The following is a 23,075-nucleotide window of genomic DNA, read 5'->3' as shown; positions in this document are numbered from 1 at the left end:
AATTGACATATTTTGAGAATCAAATGTATTGAATGAAATACATTCTTTCCATGTGATATTCCTGGTTCAGAAACAATGTGGTGAATAGGGAATTTAATTGAATATAGACTTTGTATTTGTCTCTTGCTAGAAGGTATCCATTTTAGCTTAAAAGAAAGCTGATTTAAATGTATTTGCCAAGTTAGGCGTTCACACTTGGTGTATAAGCTTTGTAGCTATTTTCCTTCTCTGATTCTGTTAGTAGTGCTGACGTGTTCCTTGCATCCTGTTTTCTAGCCTTCTTTCTCTGGGAGGCCACTGTATTTGAGGCATTGCCATTCCTGCTAAGTCAATAGTGTCTGAGGCTGTTATAGCATTGTCTTTTATGTCATCACTAGAATTGACCACCAGCTGAGGACGGGCTGATAAGGAAAGTGATGTATTTGTGAAGTGATTGCTCTGGGGCCTTATCTCTGGGAGATAAAATAAACATATTGAATGCTGGAATGATAATGTGCCATTCATTGAATGAGTTTGAAAACTGTTTTGTTTGGTCTGAAAGTATATTAAATGTATCAAGTGTCTTAAGACAGGTGGACAGGTTTGACTGGGAAAAAATTGTCTGCCTACAATTGCTGCTTTCCTAATGTCTTAGAAAAATAATTATCCTACTTAGAAATTATGGTTTTGGAATGAAGTACTCTGTCTGAAAGCTGCAGACTGAGTTTTCTTTGCTCTGATTTTATTCTTGCAACTATAATATCAGTAAGATAGAACTGTAATATGCAGAATAGATTAATCTTTGGGATAAGCAAAAGTTGAACTGATTGTTATGTGGTTTCTTGCGTCAAAAACAGAGTTTGTGTTACAAACAAAAGGGCAGTATTTTAACTAGCAAAGCAGTACTGAATCTGATGCTGATGTATTTTCTACCACCCTTTAAAGGTCGTGAGTAACAGGAGCATCAGCAAAGTCATAGAAATATACTCAGTAGAGTGGTAAAATAAATGTAACTAGTTCTCATTTTGTAGGCTTACAATATTTTTTCAAAAGCAAAATTTGTTGTTGTTACTTGAAATTGCAAAGTGTCAAAGCTACAGATCTAGTGTTCTTGAAGATTCTTCTTGTCAAGCAACTTGTAGGAGAATGGCTCTCAGGCATTAATTTGTCATTCAATATTTTTCATTTCCAAATATACTTTACTTGGTATAATTTGCATGTTTTGATTGAGCTATTAATTGAAAAGGAGCTAGTGCTGACTTTGAGATGGAAGATGCTTTTCTGCGAATTGAAAGTGTTTGATTGCCATCTCTTGCTCATCTTTTAAACAAAAATATCGACTTTTCACAGTGGTTTTTGTTCTTATAATTTTTGTAAAGTTAACTCTATTTTGGTAGGGTTTTTTTTACTAAGGTCAACAAAGGTGTCAGGGTCACTGAAGCTGTGATGATCAGGATACTGTTACAATATCCAGACTACACTGAATGTCTCAAAGTTTCACTTTAGCCTAGACAGTCTTTTGCATCTTTAACTCTATTGGTTCAACTGATAAACTGTGATTAAATGCAAGAGCTTATTATTACTTCATAGAGAAACAGCAAGGTAGGACAAAAAGTTTGTATTAAAAATAGAGAATGAACTATTAGTGGAATAATAAGGTAAGCATGTAACTGTTCTAGTTGAATGTGCAGTGAAGAGATCTCCCATAAAAGAAAGCATGATCCCAGGCTGAAAATAAGTATGGAACAGTGTCTTGACTTTCATTTCAGTGTTCTTCTCCATAATGACATAAGAAACAGATTGCATAAATTCCTCAGTGGGATATAGCTATTTTCAATCTTTGAAGTTCTACTACTAAACTTGATTGCAGTCCATCTGAAATGGATGAACATGAGTCCTTGAAGTTAGAAAACTGTTACTGCAGCTTTACAGTTTGAAAAGCCTTTTATCAAAGGAAAGATTAGCAATTGTTATTTAACAATGTTATTTAACAATGTGCAGACTATTTCTTACAGTGAATTAAAGTATACAAGTACAGAGAAAGAGAGAGACATCAGTTTTTGCTTTGGGAGTTTGAATGTACCTTTACCTTAGCTAATAAGTACATCTGGGAAAATGGGAGGGGCAGTAGTTGTTTTAGCTAGTTGTTAGTAACCAGTAGTTAGTGCCTGGGTTTTAATCCTCTTTTGCTGCAAAGCTCAGCAGGGACATCTCCAAGATGTGTATTTAAGAGCTGCTCAGAGGCACAGAGTGGGTTATCAGCAACGTCTCAGCCCCAGTGCAAACTCACCTTCTTCTCTGCAAACCTGCCTGGAAACCTCTGCCCTCTGTTTTTCCACTTCTGATGATCAGGATGATGAGCATTGTCCACTCCTGCTGTGAAGTCTTTTTCCATTTTTGTTTGCAATCTGTGTACTGGTGTTGTGTTAGTTCCAGTATAGTAAGCTTGGGTGGGAAATGCTTCAGCAGGCCTGCATGACTTAGCCTGGAAATGGTCTGAACAGTCTATGTGGATTTAAGTTAAATCTGCATGGAAATATTGCTCTTCCCACACTGAAGTTCCTCTTCTCTTTCTGGTCACAATTCCAGAATTGCAGCACTAAGACTGACAATTTCTAAAATAATATTTTACAGTCATGTTATGGTTTTTTGTTTTCTTTTAAGATCTGTATATCACATGGAGAAAAATTGAATGTAAAATGACTGAGCTTGAAATAGGAAGAGCTGGTAATTTCATCTTTCTTGTGGAATAGTGCTTATTCTTCTGTTACCTGATTACAGTCATCAAAGGATACTATAATAGGTTTGAAAATTAACCTTACTAAACCACTCAACCTTTTTTCTAAGGTGTATTATTGGATTTTATCTCTCCCCTTGCTATTTCTGAGGTTATTCTTGTCAGAAAATATGTCTAAAGGAACAAACATAGCATTTTGGCTTTATACTTACATATTAAACAAACCTATGTTACTTCAGCTACCCTAGAGGGATTTTAAGTGTATCTCTAACCAGAGTATAAGTTTTTTGGGGGTGATAAGGTAAGGATTTGTCTCACAGGTTTCTGAGTTTTGTTTCTTTTTCCCAATGATTACTGCATTAAATAGTACAAGAATACCAATGTGAAACATGCTGATATGTTACCAACACTGCTGAAGTGTAAAAAACATTGTAAAATATTTTTAAACAGGCAACCACTTATGTAAAGTGGGAATGCAGTTCTCAGGGTTTTGTTGCAAAGCACATAAGACATTGTTATTGACACAATTTATTTTCTCTCTGCTCCCTTACCTTGAGTGTCCAAATTTTGAAACAATGGTAAAATTAATGTGTGGGCATTTGCATTAAACAAATAAATGCAATAGATTCTTCCTCCTTGCTTCCCATTTAGCCATATTATAAAAAGTTATTTCAAATAAATAAAAACTCTGCATCGTTTTACCTCAGTGTTATTACTTCTTGCATACAGAAGAACAAGACAGAACTAATTGTCTTCCTTGAGTTTCTTGTGCCTTTCAGCACCCAGTTTATGTTTGGAAAAAGCAATATTTTTTAAATAGTTCTCTTAATTTTATTATAATATTTTAATCTCCATATATAATATGACAAGAGAGACTTTGAAATACAGTTTTCTGTTGCACTTAGGTGTAGGTAGAAAACAACAGAATTCTCGATAATTCTTATGAACACTTAGCAGATACCAGCAGATCAGCTGTCACACTTTTAGTAATTTCAGTCAGTAAATTTAAAAAAAATAAGGTGTACTTGTTTTTCAGAGCTATAAGTGTGCTGTCATGGTCTGTGTTGAATGTAAGTTTCTGTGCATTTCCAGTAAGATAAGCATTCACCTGCAGAGGTTTTCCTCTTGAGTGGGATTTTCTCAAGAAGTCAGAAAGCTGTTGAATTCCATCCATCCATCCCTCCCTCCCTCCCTCCCTCCCTCCCAGGAAGACCTATATCTTTCAGCTAGCGGGGAGGGAAAAAGAGAATTAAGGTGTCAATATTTTTTTTCTGTAGGAAGGTTGCAGCAGAATATGACAGTCTCACTTAAGGTCTTTTCTCCTCTTCTGCCTTCCAGTGGAGGTCTCTGAGACACCCTCACAGGTGTATTGTTAAGTATACTATTGCATCTGATTAAATTAGTGAGAAGAGCTCTCAGCATTATGGATTACATTCTGTCTTAACACTAACACTTCATACTTTATTTCATTTACACAAAAAGCAGCTTTTAAACTTGTAGCTTATACCTATTAGCTTGGAAGACATTGATGTTATGAATTCATGGAAAATATGTAATGGGTACCAAATTATTTCCTTTCTCATCCTTAAAAAAGCAAAAAGAGGGAGCTGAGAAACTGTGTCATATACCACAATTTCACTTTCCAGAAAAACGTTAGAACAAGTAATTGTACAAATTGTTTGTAGGCACTTGAAGATAAAGGAATTACTGTCAGCTCAACTGGATTTGTCAAAATCAGACAGTCATTTTAGTTTCCTTCTGAGGCAGAAAATCAGGGCATGGATAAGAAATAAATCAGTACTTGTTAGATTTTCTTGTAAGTGAAGCTTTTGGTAAAATGGTTAAATGGTATTTCCGTATGCAAGCAAGAAGAACATGGTCTACAGAAAAATATTGTGAAGTGAATGTAAAATTTGACTAGCACCTATTGTAAACATAGTTAAATAGAAATGGAAAATGGAATGATAGTGTGAAGTGGGATTTTTTGGGGTCTTTCACACAATCCACACTACTCCATATATTAGGAATGTATTTTTCTTAAATTTGCAGATAGCATGAAACTGTAAGAAGGGATGCAGTTATGCAGAAGGGTAAAATTAGAGTTGAAAGGGATCTTGACAAAGTGGAAACACAGTCTGAAATAAATAGAATGCTGTTTCCTAAAAACAAGAGAAAAAATATGTATATGTATAGAGATATATGATTTAGAGAATGAGGGTAAGGAGCAAATGGCTGAATAGCACTTCAGCACCAGACAGTTCTGCAATTTTTAGTGAATGCTAAACTGGATATAGGACTGCAGTATCACCTGCTGGTGCAAAAAAATATTATTTTATTATATAGACAGGAGTATGACTTGTAATATGAATCAGCATTATTCACTCAGCTCAGTCATATCCAAATTTCTAATTCTGGACCCTTGAGGAAATGACCATTTTATCATTAGAAAAAGAAAATTCCACTTTAAAAAGTTTGTCAAGAGTCCAGAAGACTTCACCAAGAAGCAGCATAGCCTGACCAGCTTGTGACTGACTGGTTTAGAGAAGGGAGGTATGAAAAATGTCTCCAAAAGCTTAAAACTCATAGAAAACTTAGAGAATGGTCACTGACCAAAGAAATATGGAACCTTTGATTTAGCTGTTTTTTTAAATGCAGGTTTTTTTCTGCAGTAGTATGTAAAATGTTTATTTTTTTATTCTATCATAATTGTGACAAATCTGCTGGAATGCCTTTTTACCATTGGAAGATTATTTCTGAGTTATCAGATAATCATACGGTCTTTAAAATTGTTGCTGAACATGCTTATGCTTCTCTCCTGACATATGAATGAGTATGTGTTGCTGAATAGTCACAGCAAAGCTCATCATCCAATTTCTGTCAGAGTTAGTTGCCTACTCATAAATGTGCAGTTGTGTGTGATTTGATGACAAAGGATAACCCAGCTAGACTTGAGGAACTGAAATCATCATTCAGAGTTCAGGTAGAATCCAAACTGCTAGATTAGGTCCTGCAAATAGCCCTTTACGTACTGTACTCCATTGGTAAATTGATTTGCTTCACAGGAGACTGTTCCTGCATAGCAATATCATCTTTTCAGAAATAATGGCCTTTAAGTGATACACAGAACTTCACAGCTGCTTTAAAGGTTTCAAAAGGTTGAAAAACTGCAGCAGAAAGTAAGCTGAATCTGTATGTCATCACAGATGAAACCTTTAGCAAAAGAATTAGTTAATTTATTTGTGCTTGGAAATTCCATTTTACTGTATAGTTAAGAATTGTTATAGTAGTCTGGGATGAATATGATTTAACAGCTAAAACTTTCCTCTAATTTCAACTGAAATTAGTTTCCAATATGACTGGTCACATGTCATGTTTCTATTATAAAGAACATAGGTAAAACACCTGATTTTTTTCTTTATGATGTTCTGTGGATTCAGTCAATTAGTTTCTGTGGATTTGTTCAAAATAATAACCTTAACCTTTTCTTTTCATTTGTTAGACAGGAGACATTACTGGGAGAGAAGTAATGATTTGCAAATAAAAGGATTACACCTATATTTCTGCAGCCTTCTTACATTTTTTTTCTATTCAGTGTGCCATAAAGTGACATACTGGTTTGATATTTCTCTTTTCTGGTTCTTTTAGTAGAATTAATGCTTTATCTTTAATTGGAATTTTCTTTTTCCTAATTAAAATTATGCCAGTCTTTATTTCTTCATGCAGTCTGTTGTCTACTGCTTCTTCCCTTTCTTCATTTCTTGTCCTCTTAATTTTCTTTGTTTTCTTCTTGAGGTGTTTTGCTGGTGTGTTGGTTGTTCTTTTTAAAACCTCTTATTCCCTGCTTATTTGTTCATTACAGTATCTCTGATTTTTTTCTCTTGAAATCAACTTGATAGCAATATTTCAAGATGGTAGTAATGCGAAGTTACAAATCTGTGTTAATGAGCAAAGTACAAGGACAAGGCATATTGTGCAGAGTTTACAATCAGAGAAAGAGAAGAAACAAACATGAATAGCTGACCAGAATAAGAGCTAACCAGTACAGATTACTCTTAAAGATTCTTCTCTTAATGATTCTTCTTGAAAAGCAATTTGAACAGTTAGTAATTTTGACAAGCAATGTAAAGGGGGTCTTTTGCAATTATATGGGCAAATGAAGTATGGAGTTGACAGTAAATGGACTGTTTAGAAAAGGTGATGTGAAATAGTTGGAAATACAAGCATTCTTCAAATATTTTAAAAGGTGGAGGTAAAAACGATGTGTTAAGCTTTAGTATTAACATTCACTGGCATTTTTAAATTGTTCAGCCATGGAAGTACAGAAGAAAATGAGCTTTAAGCAGGGAGTGAGGCCACCTGTACTCTTTCTCCCAGCTGTGATCTTTCTCTCCATCAAAGTTCTTCACAATAAAGGACACTTAAAATTAGGTACACCACGATTGTTGTCTTGGGCAAATAGCTAACAGATTTTATTTTGGATTCAAGGTTTGGACTGGAATTATGTAGGAGTGTAACAATTCAATTTTCTTTTTTTCCTTTCTCTTGGATGGAAGTTTAAAAACTGTATGAGCTTTAAAGGCTCTGAAGATAGATACATCAAATATTTTTTCCTTGAGCAACCTGCTAAAACCATTGCATGTCAGAGGTGATGAATAGTTTTTGTGGGCTCTGGGTAAGTTCCTGATCGATTGGTTGCTAGTTAATGAGGAAGAAGAAGGGCAAGTGCTGAAGTCCAGCTGACTGTGCGAGAGCACGCTTGCCTTTTCTCTTTACCTCATTTTCTCTGTAATGAAGGAACCAATTGGTTTGGAGCAATCAATGCTGACCTGTTAGGATCAGACAGTATTCTGGCACTGCCATGGCAATTAAATTCACCAGAGCAGGGGTTATAAAGGAAAAATAAGAAAGGGCTTGAAACTCTGAATTGAGTAAGAGCAACACTGATATTTTAAGGTTGGCAAAAGACCCCAACCCAATATAGTTAAGAAGAATTAAATCATTATCATGTTCTCTTTTATATGAGATTGCGAATGCCAAAATCATTGTCATTTATCCTTTAAATCCTGTTTTGGTGACTGGGAATTCCTGCACAATGTAGTGTATGTATTTGGAGGAGGCAGTTTGCTTCAAAATTTCATATTGGTAGTTGAAAATTTCCCCCATTGTTCTCTATTGTATTCTGCACTATTAAACTCATAGGCTATGTATGGTCATAAAATGATTCATTCCAGCTGAGGGGGGTAAAAATAAAGCTCAAATCCTTAGTAAATAATTTTAGTTCTTGTCAAGTGTTAAGTTTAGAAAATTTTTCATATGTTTTAAGATTTCAGTATTAATTTAAATGTCTTGTTGCCATGTATGGATGCTCTTAAAAGGAAATTATTTGTTTTCTGTAAGGGTTTTAGCCTTATCAAAAGAAATATGTATTTCATACAATTAACTTATATGAAATGTAAGTTTCCTGCTTCATATTGTAATTTACAGATTCATTGACTGTGTATATTAACAGGCAATATTGTTGATGTTAAATAAAATGTCAGGATCTCCCTTCTGCACTTCTTTCCTGTTTGGAAGAGGCTAAAGCATTGTTTTATAAGGTTCATCCATTCTGAGTCCAGAATAATATTTTTAACATTTCTGTTAAAAAAATAAAATCAACCAGACAAAACCCTTCAGGCAAACCAAAAATTTTGAAAAAAATAAATTTGAAGCAATAATATCAAAATTTTATTTATCTTTCCATCTGATAATCTCAATTTTACTTGATTGACCTATGTTTCAGGGCAGAGAGGGGTAACCTTCAACTCTTTCAACTTCAGAAACATCAGAGATCGTGAATATATATATATGAACATCCTTTAATCATCAACTGCATGTTGTCATTATAACCATCATCACATGAGCATCCTTTAGTTCATGTTTGCCCTTGAACAGATGAGGTGTGCAATCCTATTACTTCAAGCTTTTAAAGCATTTTTGTTGGATCTTTTTAATGGAGTATTGTGTTAAATCAATTTCTTAATTTGAAATCCGAAGCGTCTGAGCTAATAGGTCATGTCCATTCTATTTATTAACTGTGGCTTTGTGTTGACTTCCTTTTAGGCATGCTTATATATGTGTACATGCATGTGTCTGCACATATAAATAGATAAAAAGTTATTATGATTATGTATTCTGTAATGGGTAGGAGGAGTGGAAATTTTTATGAGGTGACTTTCTGATGTGCTAATTTTTTGAAACGCTTGTTCCCCCTGCAATACTCTCCACCAGGTTGTTTTCAGATACAGTTGTAGAAACTCTTTTTCTTTATGTTTGAATATGTTGACTACAGAGTAAGTGTTCTACTTCAAAACAAAATATCAAATGTAGGGACTTCAGAGGTCACTGTTAGATTGGTACATTTCTGCCCTCTGCTTGGGGACTGTGCTAATGATGGCTACTGCTAATAACTTCTGTCCTGAACCCTTTTGTAGGATATATCATCATGTGATACAGTAAAGTTTTGAGATGGTTTTGGCTTTTTTTTTTTTTTTGCTAATTGCATACTCATAAGGCATGGGGCAGGTTTAATGTTAATTTTCACACTGAATTTATTATAGAGTAAGAACACTGGGTGAAAGCCTGTAACAGTTACCAATAAAGTGAGTTCTGTGTACTGTGGAGAATACTAATGTTCAACAGGTCTGGAACAGACAATTTGAAAAGAAAAAAAGAAGAGCCAAAGAGTATTCATCCCTTGATAGTGAGAAAAATCAGTCTTGGCTTATCCTAATCTAGTGCAGAGCTTAACTGTCATTGCAGTGAACACGCTAACAATAATGTTTATAAATATAGAAGAAAATTGGTAGGAGAATGTTTCAAGTAATCTATTTTAAAAGGGAATGGATATGTTAGCTGTGTATGAACTCACTCTCAAAAATGAGTAGTTTAAACTTCAGGTTTTGTGCTGAAACAAGACTGCTTTTTTCAGGCCAAAAGGTTGACCACGTTTTCAGCTTTTTATTTATATGAAGTTTGGTCTCTAGTCCAAACCTTTTATTAAACTACAGGTCCGAAATACCTTTTTCTGGAAAAGGACATCATAGAATAAAATATAAGTAATACCTCAAAAAAATATATTTTTGATGATGGTTTAATATTTCAAAACTCATGAAGGTTTAACTTTGAGTTTTAATTTAAATGTGTCTCAGGCCTTTAGCTTTAGTATTTATGAGAGTGTGAGTGATTTGAGGCTCATTTTTTTTGGTGTAGAGTAGGCAGATTCATAGACTTCACTAGTGCAAAGCAGACGTGGTACATACCAGTCGTGGTAAGGTGCACCTGCACTGCTGTTCATTTGCAGTGCACTAAAGCAGTCTTCTGCGTTTTATTTATTCATTCTAGATGTCCCTTTTAGTTTATGTATGTGCAATACTATTGCTTTGAAACAGAGGTGGAAAACCAAAGCTGCAGGTGCTGAACTAAAAGCATATATACAGGGTTTACTTTCTAGAATGCTGACATTCTGCAGTAATAGTGAATTATTGATAATAAAAATGAGATTTGAATTCTTACTATTTAATATTGACAATGCACGGACACAATGTAAATCTAGCAAGGTATTTTCAAAATGATGCTGTCCTTGATCATTGCTTAGGTTTGTTTTTGTCTTTCACAAAACATGGTAAATATTTTGAAGTCTGAAACTAAATATGTTAAGAGGTGTTACAGTAAAATCAGATCTCATTTGTATGGGGAAAGATTTTGTTATTTAACCTCATAGTGAAAAGTAACTACTACTTCAAAGCAAGTTCCTTTAAAAATATGTGTTGAAATGACATAGGTCTAGAATAATGTAGATCAGTCTATTTATTAATTTTCACTGCATTTTCTCCTTTTTTTCTTTTTTTTTTTTGTCGCTCTTCTTATTATTTCTCTTCTTTCCCTAGTTTTGGGGATTGCTTGGTAGATTGTGGTGTTTTGGTTTTTTTTTTTATTGTTTTGTTTTTCCTTTTTGTTTAAATATCTGTCCTGAAACACAAGGAGATGTCAAGTCTCATAGATTAGTTGATCTTCTCTTAGCATTATGCATTTTGTTAGATGTTTGTTGTTCAAATTTCTTGACATGTATAGTCATACATCCTTATATGGGATCTAGCTGTAATGTTTTCACCAAATAGTTCATGTATTTTATGTATAGAATGGAATCAGACACTGGGAAAATAATTTTTCGTATTCCAACTATAGAAAATTATTAGAGCTGAAATTTGTTCATGTCCAGTATTTCTGGTTTACTTACTTATGTGTGGAAAATCAGCAAATACAGTAGAATGCCTGAGTATAAGAGAGAATTTCAAATGCAGTTCAGTAACACAGAAACCCTATTTCTATGGTGTATGTGTATAGCAAAATGAAAGCGTGATCCTAACAAGAGTTAAGCACCCATGTTTTAACTTTAATCTGGATACCATGGATAATAATAGCAGGTGATTTGTAGGGATGCAGGTTTCAGCTGAGATGCTGAGACTTACTTGTAAGACTTGTATGTGTTTTAATCCATAATGTGAGGTGTAAAGCCAACGGTACTGTAGCATAAAAATTGCCATAACTTTGTTTCCTTGTGCTTTGGTCATTTTTGCAAAGTATCTGTGGTTCTGGACTCCTTTCCTGGAAATCATCCTATAAACCACTCTTGCTAGCATTTTGGTGCTGCTGGCATCTCTTCCTGGAATTGAAGTTTAGAATCTGAAAATTGAAGTATTTAGAATCAACTGTGTGTATTTAGATAGAAGCAATGACCAGACTTCTCTGAGCTAATACTATAATGTAATATAAAGAAAATTATCAGAAAGTTTGAGTTTAGGATTGATGCAGTTGAGTCATTAGAGGTTGTAGGACATCAAGAATGCTTTCTAAGATGTAATAAATGGTTAGGGTATACATCAAAATATATACATTACATAGATCAATACAATTAACCTGCTAGATATGTAGGCAGTAGGGTTTTTAAATGTCATTTTGTGATGAGAAGTACACAGGTTAATTATTGATCTGTAAAAGATCTGAAAGTTAAGTGTGGAAAATTGACTTTCAGTATAGGTGAGGAAGGTAAGAGAAACCAGGTGAGGAAGGGCAGGTGGGGAAACCTCAGTTGTGAAGTTCACAGGTTCTACTCTGTGAAGCGCAGAAAGAAGTCACAGCCCTGTATTCTCTGTAAATTTCTAGTTAATGAAAATATAGCAATAAATAATATTGATTGCCTCCATTTCTAAATGGATATTTATGTCATTCTACTGAGAATAATAATAATATTATGGAGGAAAAGGTACTATTAGACTAATAGCCACCTAACTGACATCAGTTACAACTAGGAATAAAGCAGTGAAATATAACAAAGAGCTGCCTCCTGAAACATGTTTTCACTGCATTCATATATAAGAATAAAATCCATTAACTTACTTTTAGTTACATACCAAAATAATGCAGTACTGCGTTCTAATTGTCAGCTTAATAAAGTGATGCAGGACATTCAGGAAAATTGAATTGATGTGCTAATGAAGTTTATGTCTACAGAACTGAGATTCATGTAACTGTGTGGTAGATTCATTTAAAAGATATTCTTCCACAGAGCACTCCTGTCACTACTGAGGCAAGAATCGTGTTATTTAGAGGAAAAAAAATCTGCTTGAAGAAGATACAATGCAACCTAATGCCTTTCAGAGGCTTTTTTTCCAATGTAATGTTGTAATGATCTAATTGGATTTCGAATAGGAGAGAGTTGTGTATGCTGATAGCCACTTTGGGAAGGCCACATACAAGGTAATAACAATAGAGAGCTGTCAAATATCCTGAGGGCAGCTGTGATGAAACAAGTGCATAAAGAGACCAGTTGAGTGGATTCCAACACAAATGTGTAACTGCAGGTTTCTCATGGACTGTACAATTGTTAGAGCTAATATCCTAAATCACTAATTTCATTCTCACTATCTTACCTGCTCTGCAGTATAGGGAAATCCCTTTTACTTATTTTTCTTTTTTTCATCTTCTCCTATATTTTTTCTTCTGACTTTTTGGTTCAAGTATAGTGGTTTATTTCTTCATTGAGGAGTCACATTCTAAGTGTTAGCTGAGTGAATTCAGCAACAGTCAAAAGTAGAAGTCAAAGAAAACAAGTTCCCATCAAACCAAATGTTGAAAACTCTGAAAACTCTGTTAGTGTTAGAGATGTGCTGTATAGGCAGAATTCTTCTTCCAGCTATTATTGAGAAGAAAACAGAAGTCTGACACAGGTTTAGATGGTGGTGTCAAGGATATTGTGGTAAGCATTTAGATGGATCAGAGCACTTAAAAAATCTCCTTCACATTTTCTTTATGTATATATATATACGTGTGTGTGTGTGTGAATTTTTGAGCTACATTTCAGTGGTTTTGAACATAATTCCAAATTTCACAGTGGAGGAAAAAGATACCAAGATTTATCTGATTTGAGGTTTAATACAGTAGCTTTTTGAGTACTGAAAATATTTCAGAAATAGCTTTAAGTTCAGAAAAGAAGTACTGCCTGTCATCTGGACTGAAAAAGGCAGAGGTTTATGAAAAAGAAATAAGTTTGTTACATTAGAGGATCCTAGATCATTAAATCATTTAAATGATGAGATCATTGAATTATTTAAGAATTCTTTATTTTGTCATAACTTGGCTTTAAGCCTATTGATTTGCAACTTCCAGCATTTTCAGTGCAGTTTGTTACTTTTTGAAACAGTTGATGAAACTGCTCTTTGGCACATTTTATTATATAGGTAGCCAAATGGATGATGGCTTAATGCATTCTGTCTTTACATAGGCATCCAGATAAAGCTCTGTTTCATTCTCAGATAAGAGATTCTTGGTTCATAGTGAAGGAAGTTATTAGTCTGGTGTTTCTTTCCATGGCCAAAAAGTTTACTTCACTACAGAAGTAGTCTTCCTGTAACTGTTCAAAATTTTTGTGCACAGGCAAGTGACTTTTTCATGTCCTTTCAAAGCTCTGTAGAATCTGTTATTAAGTATTTGAAAGGCAAGAAAGGCTAAGAAAGACAAAGCAGATTTGTTGTTGTTACTGATACAAATATGCATTATTGTTGTCTTAAATATGAGCTTGTTACTTGTGCAGCGTTGAGTCACACACTAAGGTGATGTATTTATTTTTTTTATTCTAGTTTGCTCCAAGTAGGGATCTGGGTGGTAACCCAAAAAATGCTGGCTCCCTGATAACCAAAATATTACGCTATTTATACATTTCAGCAAACAAATACTTCAACATTCATTGGTTAGCAATTATATAACTTTTGCATTAATTACTACCCAAACTCCTATTTTTTAGTTATATTCCTCCCTTCCCACATTAATTAGTCTGTATGTAGTGTTCTTCCTTCCGTTTGAGTCTGGGGTCCATTCTGAGGAGGTTGTCGGTGCATCAGTGGCTGCAATCTCCCACTGGATTACTGTCACCTAGAAGTAACCTGTGTGCAGCTCACTCAGGGAAATTTTGGCAGGTGAGAAATTTACCTTTTTTTTTTTTTTTTAACTTTAAAAGGAATAAAGTTTGGAAGAAAAGCCTTACTTTATTTTTCTGGTTGCCATTTATTCTCTTCTTTCATTGCACCCAATGTGATTTTAAGATTTATGGAATTAGATTTAAAACAGTTTCATATTTTTACATGCTTAAGCACAGGAAGATAACTTCTTGAATGGTTATTCTTCCTTGGTTAAGGAACCAATTGAAAGAGATCTGAATTCATTAGCACAGTCAGTATATTTCTATCTTCTGCAGGTCTGCTCACAAGTTTTAGTGGTGTATTTCATAACCATACCAAACAAGTTATTTTCATTTTGTAGTACAGGAAGATCTACATTTTACAAAATAATAACATCTTGCGGCTGTGGCACTTAGTGTACCACTCCAGCCTGATGGCAGTGTTTCAGTGAATAAATATTCATTGTAATCAGTTTAATTGGTACAATACTGTAGAGTGCTGCTCTGAATTAAACAGTTCTTACTGCTTATTAAATCAGCAAGAGAAATGTGGCAAATATGTGATACATGTGGTTCTACTCTACAATTAAAACAAACCACAAAAAAAAGTGGAAAAAAGAGAAGTAGTGACAACAAGAAATCATTGCAATAGTTGTCTGTCTTAAATGCTCTGTCTTTAACCATATTCAACTATTCTCACATGAACTTGAGTTTCTGGATATTTTATTATTTGTGTACATATATTGAAAGTCACTACCCTTCTCTTTTGCCATCTCATTGCTGATGAGCTGTGTAGGAGTGTTTGTACAGGTTAATATAGACCACCTACTTGTAATCCAAATTTATGATCTTCTTTCACCATGTCATCAATTGTTTTCAGTAAAATGCAATTTGATTTTAAAAGATCTAGACCCATGAAGCTTGCAAGATTGAATCTGCTGCACTGTCTGTGTTTGATGAATAGTCCTAAATAATATTTCTTTTGTCCTTTATCTTATAGCTTAGTTCAGGCCTGCAGTAGCTAAGAGTTGGGTCTTGAATATGCTGGAAAGTATAAGCAAGGAAGTTTAGAGACACTGATAAACTGAGGTAGCAGTGGTATACATGTGGAGCAGATTATACTGCTAGTGGATACCATGTGAGGCTTTTTCTCGTAAAAGACAGAACTTGGTGAATTTAGAAATAATTGGTTGATACTTTCACTGTTCTGTCTCACATCAGGCATCTGTTTCACAAACACAAAAAACGTGTCTTGTAATTTCCAATGAGGCTTCTCTTTCATAGTGTCTGATATATATATATATATCCTGTGACATTCAGTCTTCATTAATAATTTCTAAAATCCATCTGAAGAATGATAATAAAGTTTGGCTAAGGTGTGTGTTACCAGGAGAAGAACAGGTGTTGCACGCTTCATGTTAGCAAGGACACTAAAGCAGTCAGAACTGACATTCCACTGCATGGGTGGGATGTTACTTGTGATTTTTTTCATTTTAGTGGTTTTCTTCCTACAAACATTGCTCCTAATGTTGAACAATTAAAGTTGATGTCTCTTGTGATACAGTTACTGTTGGCTGGTGTTTGTAAATCTGTGTATCACTGAGAAATACAGAGGTTAAATAGTTGTATGGTCATAGCTTTAGTTAAGGAACCAAAGCTTGTTCAGGTAACAAAGGCATTCTTGTCCCAGACCCAGACCACACTTGAATAGTAACAGTACATACTATATCATAAGTTTTTAAAATGTATGAGACATACTTTGCTTAGTGAATTGCCCCATATTCCAAAACTGAGTAGCAAATTTGAAATTGAGCCAGCAAGACTTTGCATCAATTTTCTAACCACCTGCAATTACAATAGTTGTATCTGTAGGTACAAGTTTTCAAATCATAAAAATATTGATGAAAAATATGTAATCAGTCATTTTTTATTATGTTATTATGTTAAATTACTAATACCTAGCTGATTTCATTTGAATATTGTTTAGTAGTTTTCCAGTATAGTTTTAACATACCGAATGGTAAAGGTTTCTTGCATATATCCTTGGATGTATTTTTCTGTAAGTAAAATGTTAAACTGTTTGCATAGGGTGTGGTGGTTTATTTAGTTGTTGAGATAATGAATAAACTGCTCAGTTTATTTGTTTGTTGGTCAGTTTAGGGGTTTTTTTTACCTTTTTATAACATTTAATTCTTCATGTGCATTTATGATCCCCCCTTTGAGAGCCCTGAAGGTCTTCTCTGAGTCTCTTATGCCTGTGAGCTCAAATACCAGGAGTTACTGTGTTTCTGATTAGTAATGATTCATCCAAACAAAACTTATATAAAAAGGATTATATCAATAATGGCTTCCTTTTAAAAAATAATTTTCAGACTTTTTTTCAAATTCACCCTTCTTTACCACTCCCTATCTGATTTTTGTGATGCCAGAGCTAAACAAAATTTTTATATATACCTTCATTACAGTTTTATAGGACGAATTGGAAAATTCCTTGCTTTTTTAAGCACAGGTTAAAACTTCAGTTATTTCTTTGTTGAGCTCCCTTGATGCAGATTGAAATCAATCTAGCTTTTTTTTCCTTCCTTTCCTTTTTCCTTCCTTTCCTTCCTTTCCTTCCTTTCTTCCTTTCCTTCCTTTCCTTCCTTTCCTTCCTTTCCTTCCTTTCCTTCCTTTCCTTCCTTTCCTTCCTTTCCTTCCTTTCCTTCCTTTCCTTCCTTTCCTTCCTTTCCTTCCTTTCCTTCCTTTCCTTCCTTTCCTTCCTTTCCTTCCTTTCCTTCCTTTCCTTCCTTTCCTTCCTTTCCTTCCTTTCCTTCCTTTCCTTCCTTTCCTTCCTTTCCTTCCTTTCCTTCCTTTCCTTCCTTCCTTTCCTTCCTTTCCTTCCTTTCCTTCCTTTCCTTCCTTTCCTTCCTTTCCTTTCCTTTCCTTCCTTTCCTTCCTTTCCTTCCTTTCCTTCCTTTCCTTCCTTTCCTTCCTTTCTTCCTTTCCTTCCTTCCTTCCTTTCCTTCCTTTCCTTCCTTTCCTTCCTTTCCTTCCTTTCCTTCCTTTCCTTCCTTTCCTTCCTTTCCTTCCTTTCCTTCCTTTCCTTCCTTTCCTTCCTTTCCTTCCTTTCCTTCCTTTCCTTCCTTTCCTCCCTCCCTTTTTGCTAATACTTTTCAGGTATTTCTTTGCCATATTGTTTATAGTCTGATTTTAGTCTAGATCTAGACAGTACTTACTGAAGTGCCATTGTAGCAAAAAATAAGTATTGCATGCTAAATTCACAGTCTGGTGGAGCATGAGAAGCTGGGGAAAATGGAAAACATTCTCCAATTTCACTGAACAGCACTTTCCTGTATTTTCTTGTGTTTTATTCAATATGTTTAAAAATCTGGAGGCTACAATGCATCTATATAATGAAGCTAAATTGATCCTAAGTCATAAAACTTCATGAGGATGTAGTGTGATTCAAAGAAACAGAGTCCTATTGAAGATAGGGTTCACTTTGAAAAGAGTCTGGCTTCATATCACACCAGTCTGGAAGGTGTGCAGGGCCAGCTTGTGTCTGTTCTTTGAATCTCCCCATCCAGTTTGTTCTAGAACCAGACTTTCTGAAGAACAGTGCTTTATGCTCTATTTAAAAACTACTTTTTTTTCTATACAGTTGAATTTATTAGTGTCCCATTTTAAGTATTCAGTAGAGATGGCATAAAGATAAGTGAGGGTGATATTTAAGTTGCGCATGGTTCCAAAGTCAAATCAGGAATATTTTTTAAGTACAGATTTCATGACATCCAAATCTTAATATCTTCTCATATTTTATTTTGTGTTCTTATAGTCAAAGTCCATTATGAGATCAGGTGTAATTGCAGATTTCTACTCATATCCAGGCAGGTTCTATGAAATTGAGCTGTTTTGGGTTGAGGTCTGGCCTGAAATAAAACCAGGTGAACCAAGTTCAGATTTGAGAATGTCATTGGAGCTAGAGATGCATATAGAGTGAAGATGGAGATTAAAGCAATTTTATCTGAAATTGTTCTTTTTCTGTTTTAAAGAAATAAAAAACTGGAAGCCATTAGAAAAGAACAAAACATTTGTAAACTTATTATTTTTACAAATTATTATGTATGGAATACACAACATATTATCACATTATGCAAGTGTTACTTACGTTCCAATGCATATCAGTGTTAGTTTGGTTCTATCCTTTGAGATACAATTATTTGATTGATTGACATACTGCTTACATGTGGTACACAAACAATTACATGTCCTGTTTAAATGTTGTATACCAATATTTTTAGTCACTTGAATACCCCTGCATAAAATACCTGCATACACATTCTGGCACATTACAAAGTCAAATGTGTTGTGTTGTCAAGCTGCTTCACTCTCAGTTGTATTTCCAAGGTGAGAATGTTTGTTACTGTCCAGGCTTTGTTGGTGTTAGATGTACTTTTCCTACTGGAGTTCAATGATTTTGTCTTTTGTAAGTGTTTTGTTTGATTTTTCACCATTGTTTTCAATATTTGCAGCAGGGATTTCCTTGGGTATAAAATAGACTTGATTAGACTTTCCTGTCTAAGTGCAGGAAAACTTGTCTTCTGTCAAAAGACAGATATGCTTTTCATGTTTGTTCTGGCTTAATTCTTTATTTTATGTATTTATATATGTCCACTGTTCTCCCACATGATTTAATGCTGGCAATAGATTTTTCTTCCTTATTTTTTCTATCTTCCTGCCACAGGTCTGTTGATTCAGCTGTGTGAGTTTGAAGGATTATTCGTTTTAGGGAGTTGTCAATAAATGGAGTTTAGATGGTGTTGAATAACACTGTTTCCTTTTCCACTAAAAGACAAACACAATGTCTTCTAATGCCCTTGTGTGTTGAGCTGTGCCTCATGCATCTTTGTGGTGGTGATTATAAAGTGAATGTTAGTGGTTCTAAGCAGTTAGAGGAGGTATAAAGTATGCAGTAATTCTGGTAGTGGTATCTTATACCAAATGCTTCACAAAGGAAAATGAAATGCCAATTTATAAGAGCACTCTTTTTACGTATTAAATTTAGTTCTTTGAGTTTGCCATTGCTATTCTAAGTTGCTTTGAGTGTAACTGAAGAGTGGATATCAGTGCAAAATACCTGTTAATTTCCATTCCCTCCCCATATTTAGTCTTCTGTCTCAATATTCTCAAGGGATTAGAATTTGTGCTTAATATATTTTAGAGTTTGTCTCTTTCTGGTGTTATTATAATGAAGCATTAAAATGACTCCTGGTGTATACATATTTTCTTTCTTTGACACATATGTCCTAAACACGGTTGCGATGATTTAGGCATCTGAGCTTTGGTGTTTGTAGTCCTCAAGGGTATCCACAGCAGAATCAGTGGTGTGATCCACAGCAGCCATTACCTGCATTATATGTGTCCGCTTTACAAAGGTAAAGTACAGAAGTAAAACATAATTTAGTTGTTCAGATATGTAGTCACAACAGAGTACCAATATCATAATTTCATATAAAGGAGAGGAATTGCTCTGGGAAAAGTGGGGGATGAATGAGAGATGTTGCAATGTAGGTGCCTAATTAATCAACCCAGGTAGTCCATTCAAATTTCAAAATTCTACCAGGATCGAGTAGAACATGCTGTTTCCTTATAGTCAAAACAGTTTTCTTGGTAATGCAGAAAAAACCCAACCAGATTTTTCTGATATTCCTGTTGTGAGAATTTTAGGGTCATGTATAGCTTTACTTTATGGCTAGAGAAGTCTGTGACATATGAATGAAACTCTTAGAGTACTTATATATTATCAGTATCCATTTTATATAGTATCAGTATCCATTATTCTGAAAAAGGGCCAGAAGATAAAAGTAAGGGGCAAAATTTTGAAGTTGCATTCTTGATTACCAGCTAAGGAAGTTCATTTAAACCCGACAAATTGATCAAGGATTCTTTAAAGAATGAGCCAGGGTTTCTCCCTGTCTTCCAGTCTTACCAGTTGAGTCTAAAGTCCATCGACAGTGGAGCTAGTCTACGCATTGAATTGTGATTCTTTTACTCTGCAATCACACAAAGATTCATAGATAACTTTGTGTCATATGAACCTCCTTTGTTGCTGACAGGAATTTGAACAACTTCTGGTTGCCCTGAACAATCAAGAAGTTTGCTCTAATGATACAGTTTTATAACAGAAAAAATCTAAGTAAATTAGCTTTTAAAGCTAATTATGAAGCTGTTTCTTGCATTCCTATTAATCTTGTTACTTTGTTTATTCTCTGAGCTCTTTAATGCAAGGAAGCGTAACTGAAGCATGTCAAAGTACATCTCCATTAGTAACACTCTGTTGGTTTGCCTGGTGCATTTTGTCCAAGCAGCACAACTCAATCAATACCTTCCTTGCCTGGGAGAGACAAGAGAGTCTCTATGGCAAGCCAGCCACCATGTGCACTTCAAAATATTCCAGAATTACTCCTGTGTTTAATTGACTTCTGTGCTTCTGAGGCTGGAGGGAACAAGATCAGTTACCATTGTCAAATTTTGGACATTACCTGTGTGTTTAGGGTCCGAACTGTGGCCGAGAGTTCATGAAAAGCAAGTCAGCTGGTTCACATGGGAAGGTCTGGGGAAACACTTCCTGTTTGCCTCACTGTCAGCCAAGATTCCTGTGATGCTCTTTGCAGGCACTTGGCACGGCTACAGAGTAAGGGCTAAGTTCTGCTTTATTCTTAAAACACAGGTCCATCTTCATTATAAATAATAAATATTTTCTTCACTTCTGCAACTTTATTTTTTCTACATAGAATGACTTTCAGGACATCTGCTAGTGTGATAACTGATTGATCTGTGAGTTAATATTAATTAGGCAATAACATGTAATTATTTGTGCCAGGTTGTGATTATTAAAATAATTTCTAGATGATCATAAGCACAGTAAATAGCTATGATGGTTGTTTTATTGTTTAAAAAGAAAATATCAGAAAAGATACCATGTATCTTCTCAGCTTGATCTGATGAAGAACACAAGCCAAATTGATGCTGTTGTTGAATTAAGTTAGAAATATAATTATACCATGTAAATGAAAGACCAAGGATATTACTTAGTACTCATACATTGTGATAGTTGTTAATTGAAATCAGTTTAATTCGTACAAAGCTTTCTGCAAGTACGGATAACCCATCTTGTGAAGCAGTTGGTATTTGGTTTAGGAAGTTTTCTGGTTGCTTGTTCAGCATTTATTGAGTGGTGTACAATAGTCCTTTTGAGATTTCTCAAAATTTATAGTAAGAACTGTTGGATCTCTTCAGAAAATGCAGAATCAGACTGAATCAAGGTTAGTGGTTGTTTATGGAAGGTAAAGCCTCCATGGAAATGCAGCAGGTGAATAGGTCACAGTATTTGAGAGCAGCTCTATTTGATTTGCAATTGGAGTGTAGAAATGTAAGTTATACCACCAGGAATGAAAGCCAGAGTAGCTTTGTTTCATAATATTTGAATGAGGGTTCTTTTCATTATTAATAAAAGATATACCAGCAGAGATTGCTATCCTGTCCATCCAGTGTTAGAATTAGAAACAGTCTTAATAAAATGGAATTGATTTTTGACTTTTGAAGAAAAATCTGACTCATCTTTTGGGTTTGACCTGGCTGTATGAAATCTTCTACAGTGCTGAAAATTTGTTGGTAAAAGGATGATGATTATTATTACTGTTGTTCTTGTTTTTACTGTTATTACTATTTAAAACCTCCATGAGCACATGTTTGCACTAACAGACCATTTCTGTAACAGAAGATCCCTAATTTTGCTTTTCGTGGCAAATTAATCCAGAAACATTTTTAACAGATTCCACTTCTCTTTAAAGGTCTGTTTCTCTTCTTAAATTGTACTGGAACAAGCATCCTGACTAGATGCATCCTAGATGCAAACCTGCTATGAAATTGATATTCTTTTTTACTCCTCTTTTTTTAAACAGTTACTCAATTTTTATGGGTCTGTACATTATAGTCTAACTGAATCAATTATATTTAAGTGCACAGAAGTTGGTCACATTTAACTTGTGCTGTTTACCTTTTTTTGTTTCCCTATAGGTATATTCGAATTGTTGGAACCCACAACACAGTGAACAAAGTTTTCCATATTGTGGCATTTGAATGCATGTTCACGAACAAATCTTTTACTCTTGAGAAAGGTCTGATAGGTAAGAGATAAAACCATTTTTCTTTTTTATGAACTGTTGTAAACACTTGTCTTTTGAAGCTGGCCACTACTGCACTCTACTTCTGTTTCCATCCAGAAATCATTAAATTGAGTTAAACAGTGTTGTAAGCATAGAATTACTTGGCTAGTCTTACAACTTCTATGAAATTCCAGTACTGAGGATTAATTAATGATGCTGCAGGAATGGTGAAATTCAAATCAACCACTGCTGACAAAGGCACTGGTAGCTGAGTCAGTGAGTGCTGACAATGTGATTTTTCTTTGCATGTCACAATATGGTTGCTCATGCCTCCCAGTAGGTTAGCCTGAATTCTCTTACAAGAATGGACTAAGCACAGCTATTTATTGTAGTGATGATGGATTTGGACATTTAGGGCCTCTTATACAGTCTGGTTACAACTGCTGAAAGTAAACTCTCATGTGTTGATTTCCCCCCAAAGAGTCATAGACATGCTTAGCCATGGCAGAACATTGTATCAGCTGTGCTGCTATTACTCTCAGAACACCATGCTGATGGAGCTCTCTTAGCTCTGGGAAGCTTATATAACACTGACTTAAGTACCTTTATGTTGCTTAAGGTAGAAATCCCCAACAGACCAACAGTACTGAATGATAAAATGTGTCACAGAAAGATTAATATTGATTATTTTTTTTTAATAGTTCAAACGGGGTTGTTT

General features: G+C 34.7%; 1 protein-coding gene across 1 annotated transcript in view; it reads left to right on the top strand.

Annotated features, from left to right (window-relative positions):
- BTBD9 (BTB domain containing 9) overlaps window positions 1-23,075 on the top strand; it is a 102,121-nt gene that overhangs the window by 44,502 nt on the left and 34,544 nt on the right. The window contains exon 7 of the mRNA XM_062490335.1: window positions 22,269-22,378. Within this exon, the coding sequence (XP_062346319.1) occupies window positions 22,269-22,378 (110 nt within the window). The remainder of the gene's footprint in view (window positions 1-22,268; window positions 22,379-23,075) is intronic.

The sequence above is a fragment of the Cinclus cinclus genome, chromosome 3 (genome assembly GCF_963662255.1).
Source record: "Cinclus cinclus chromosome 3, bCinCin1.1, whole genome shotgun sequence".
In the NCBI taxonomy this organism is placed as follows: domain Eukaryota; kingdom Metazoa; phylum Chordata; class Aves; order Passeriformes; family Cinclidae; genus Cinclus; species Cinclus cinclus.
Note: the sequence above shows the minus strand (reverse complement) of the source record. Positions and strands in the feature narration are given on the sequence as shown.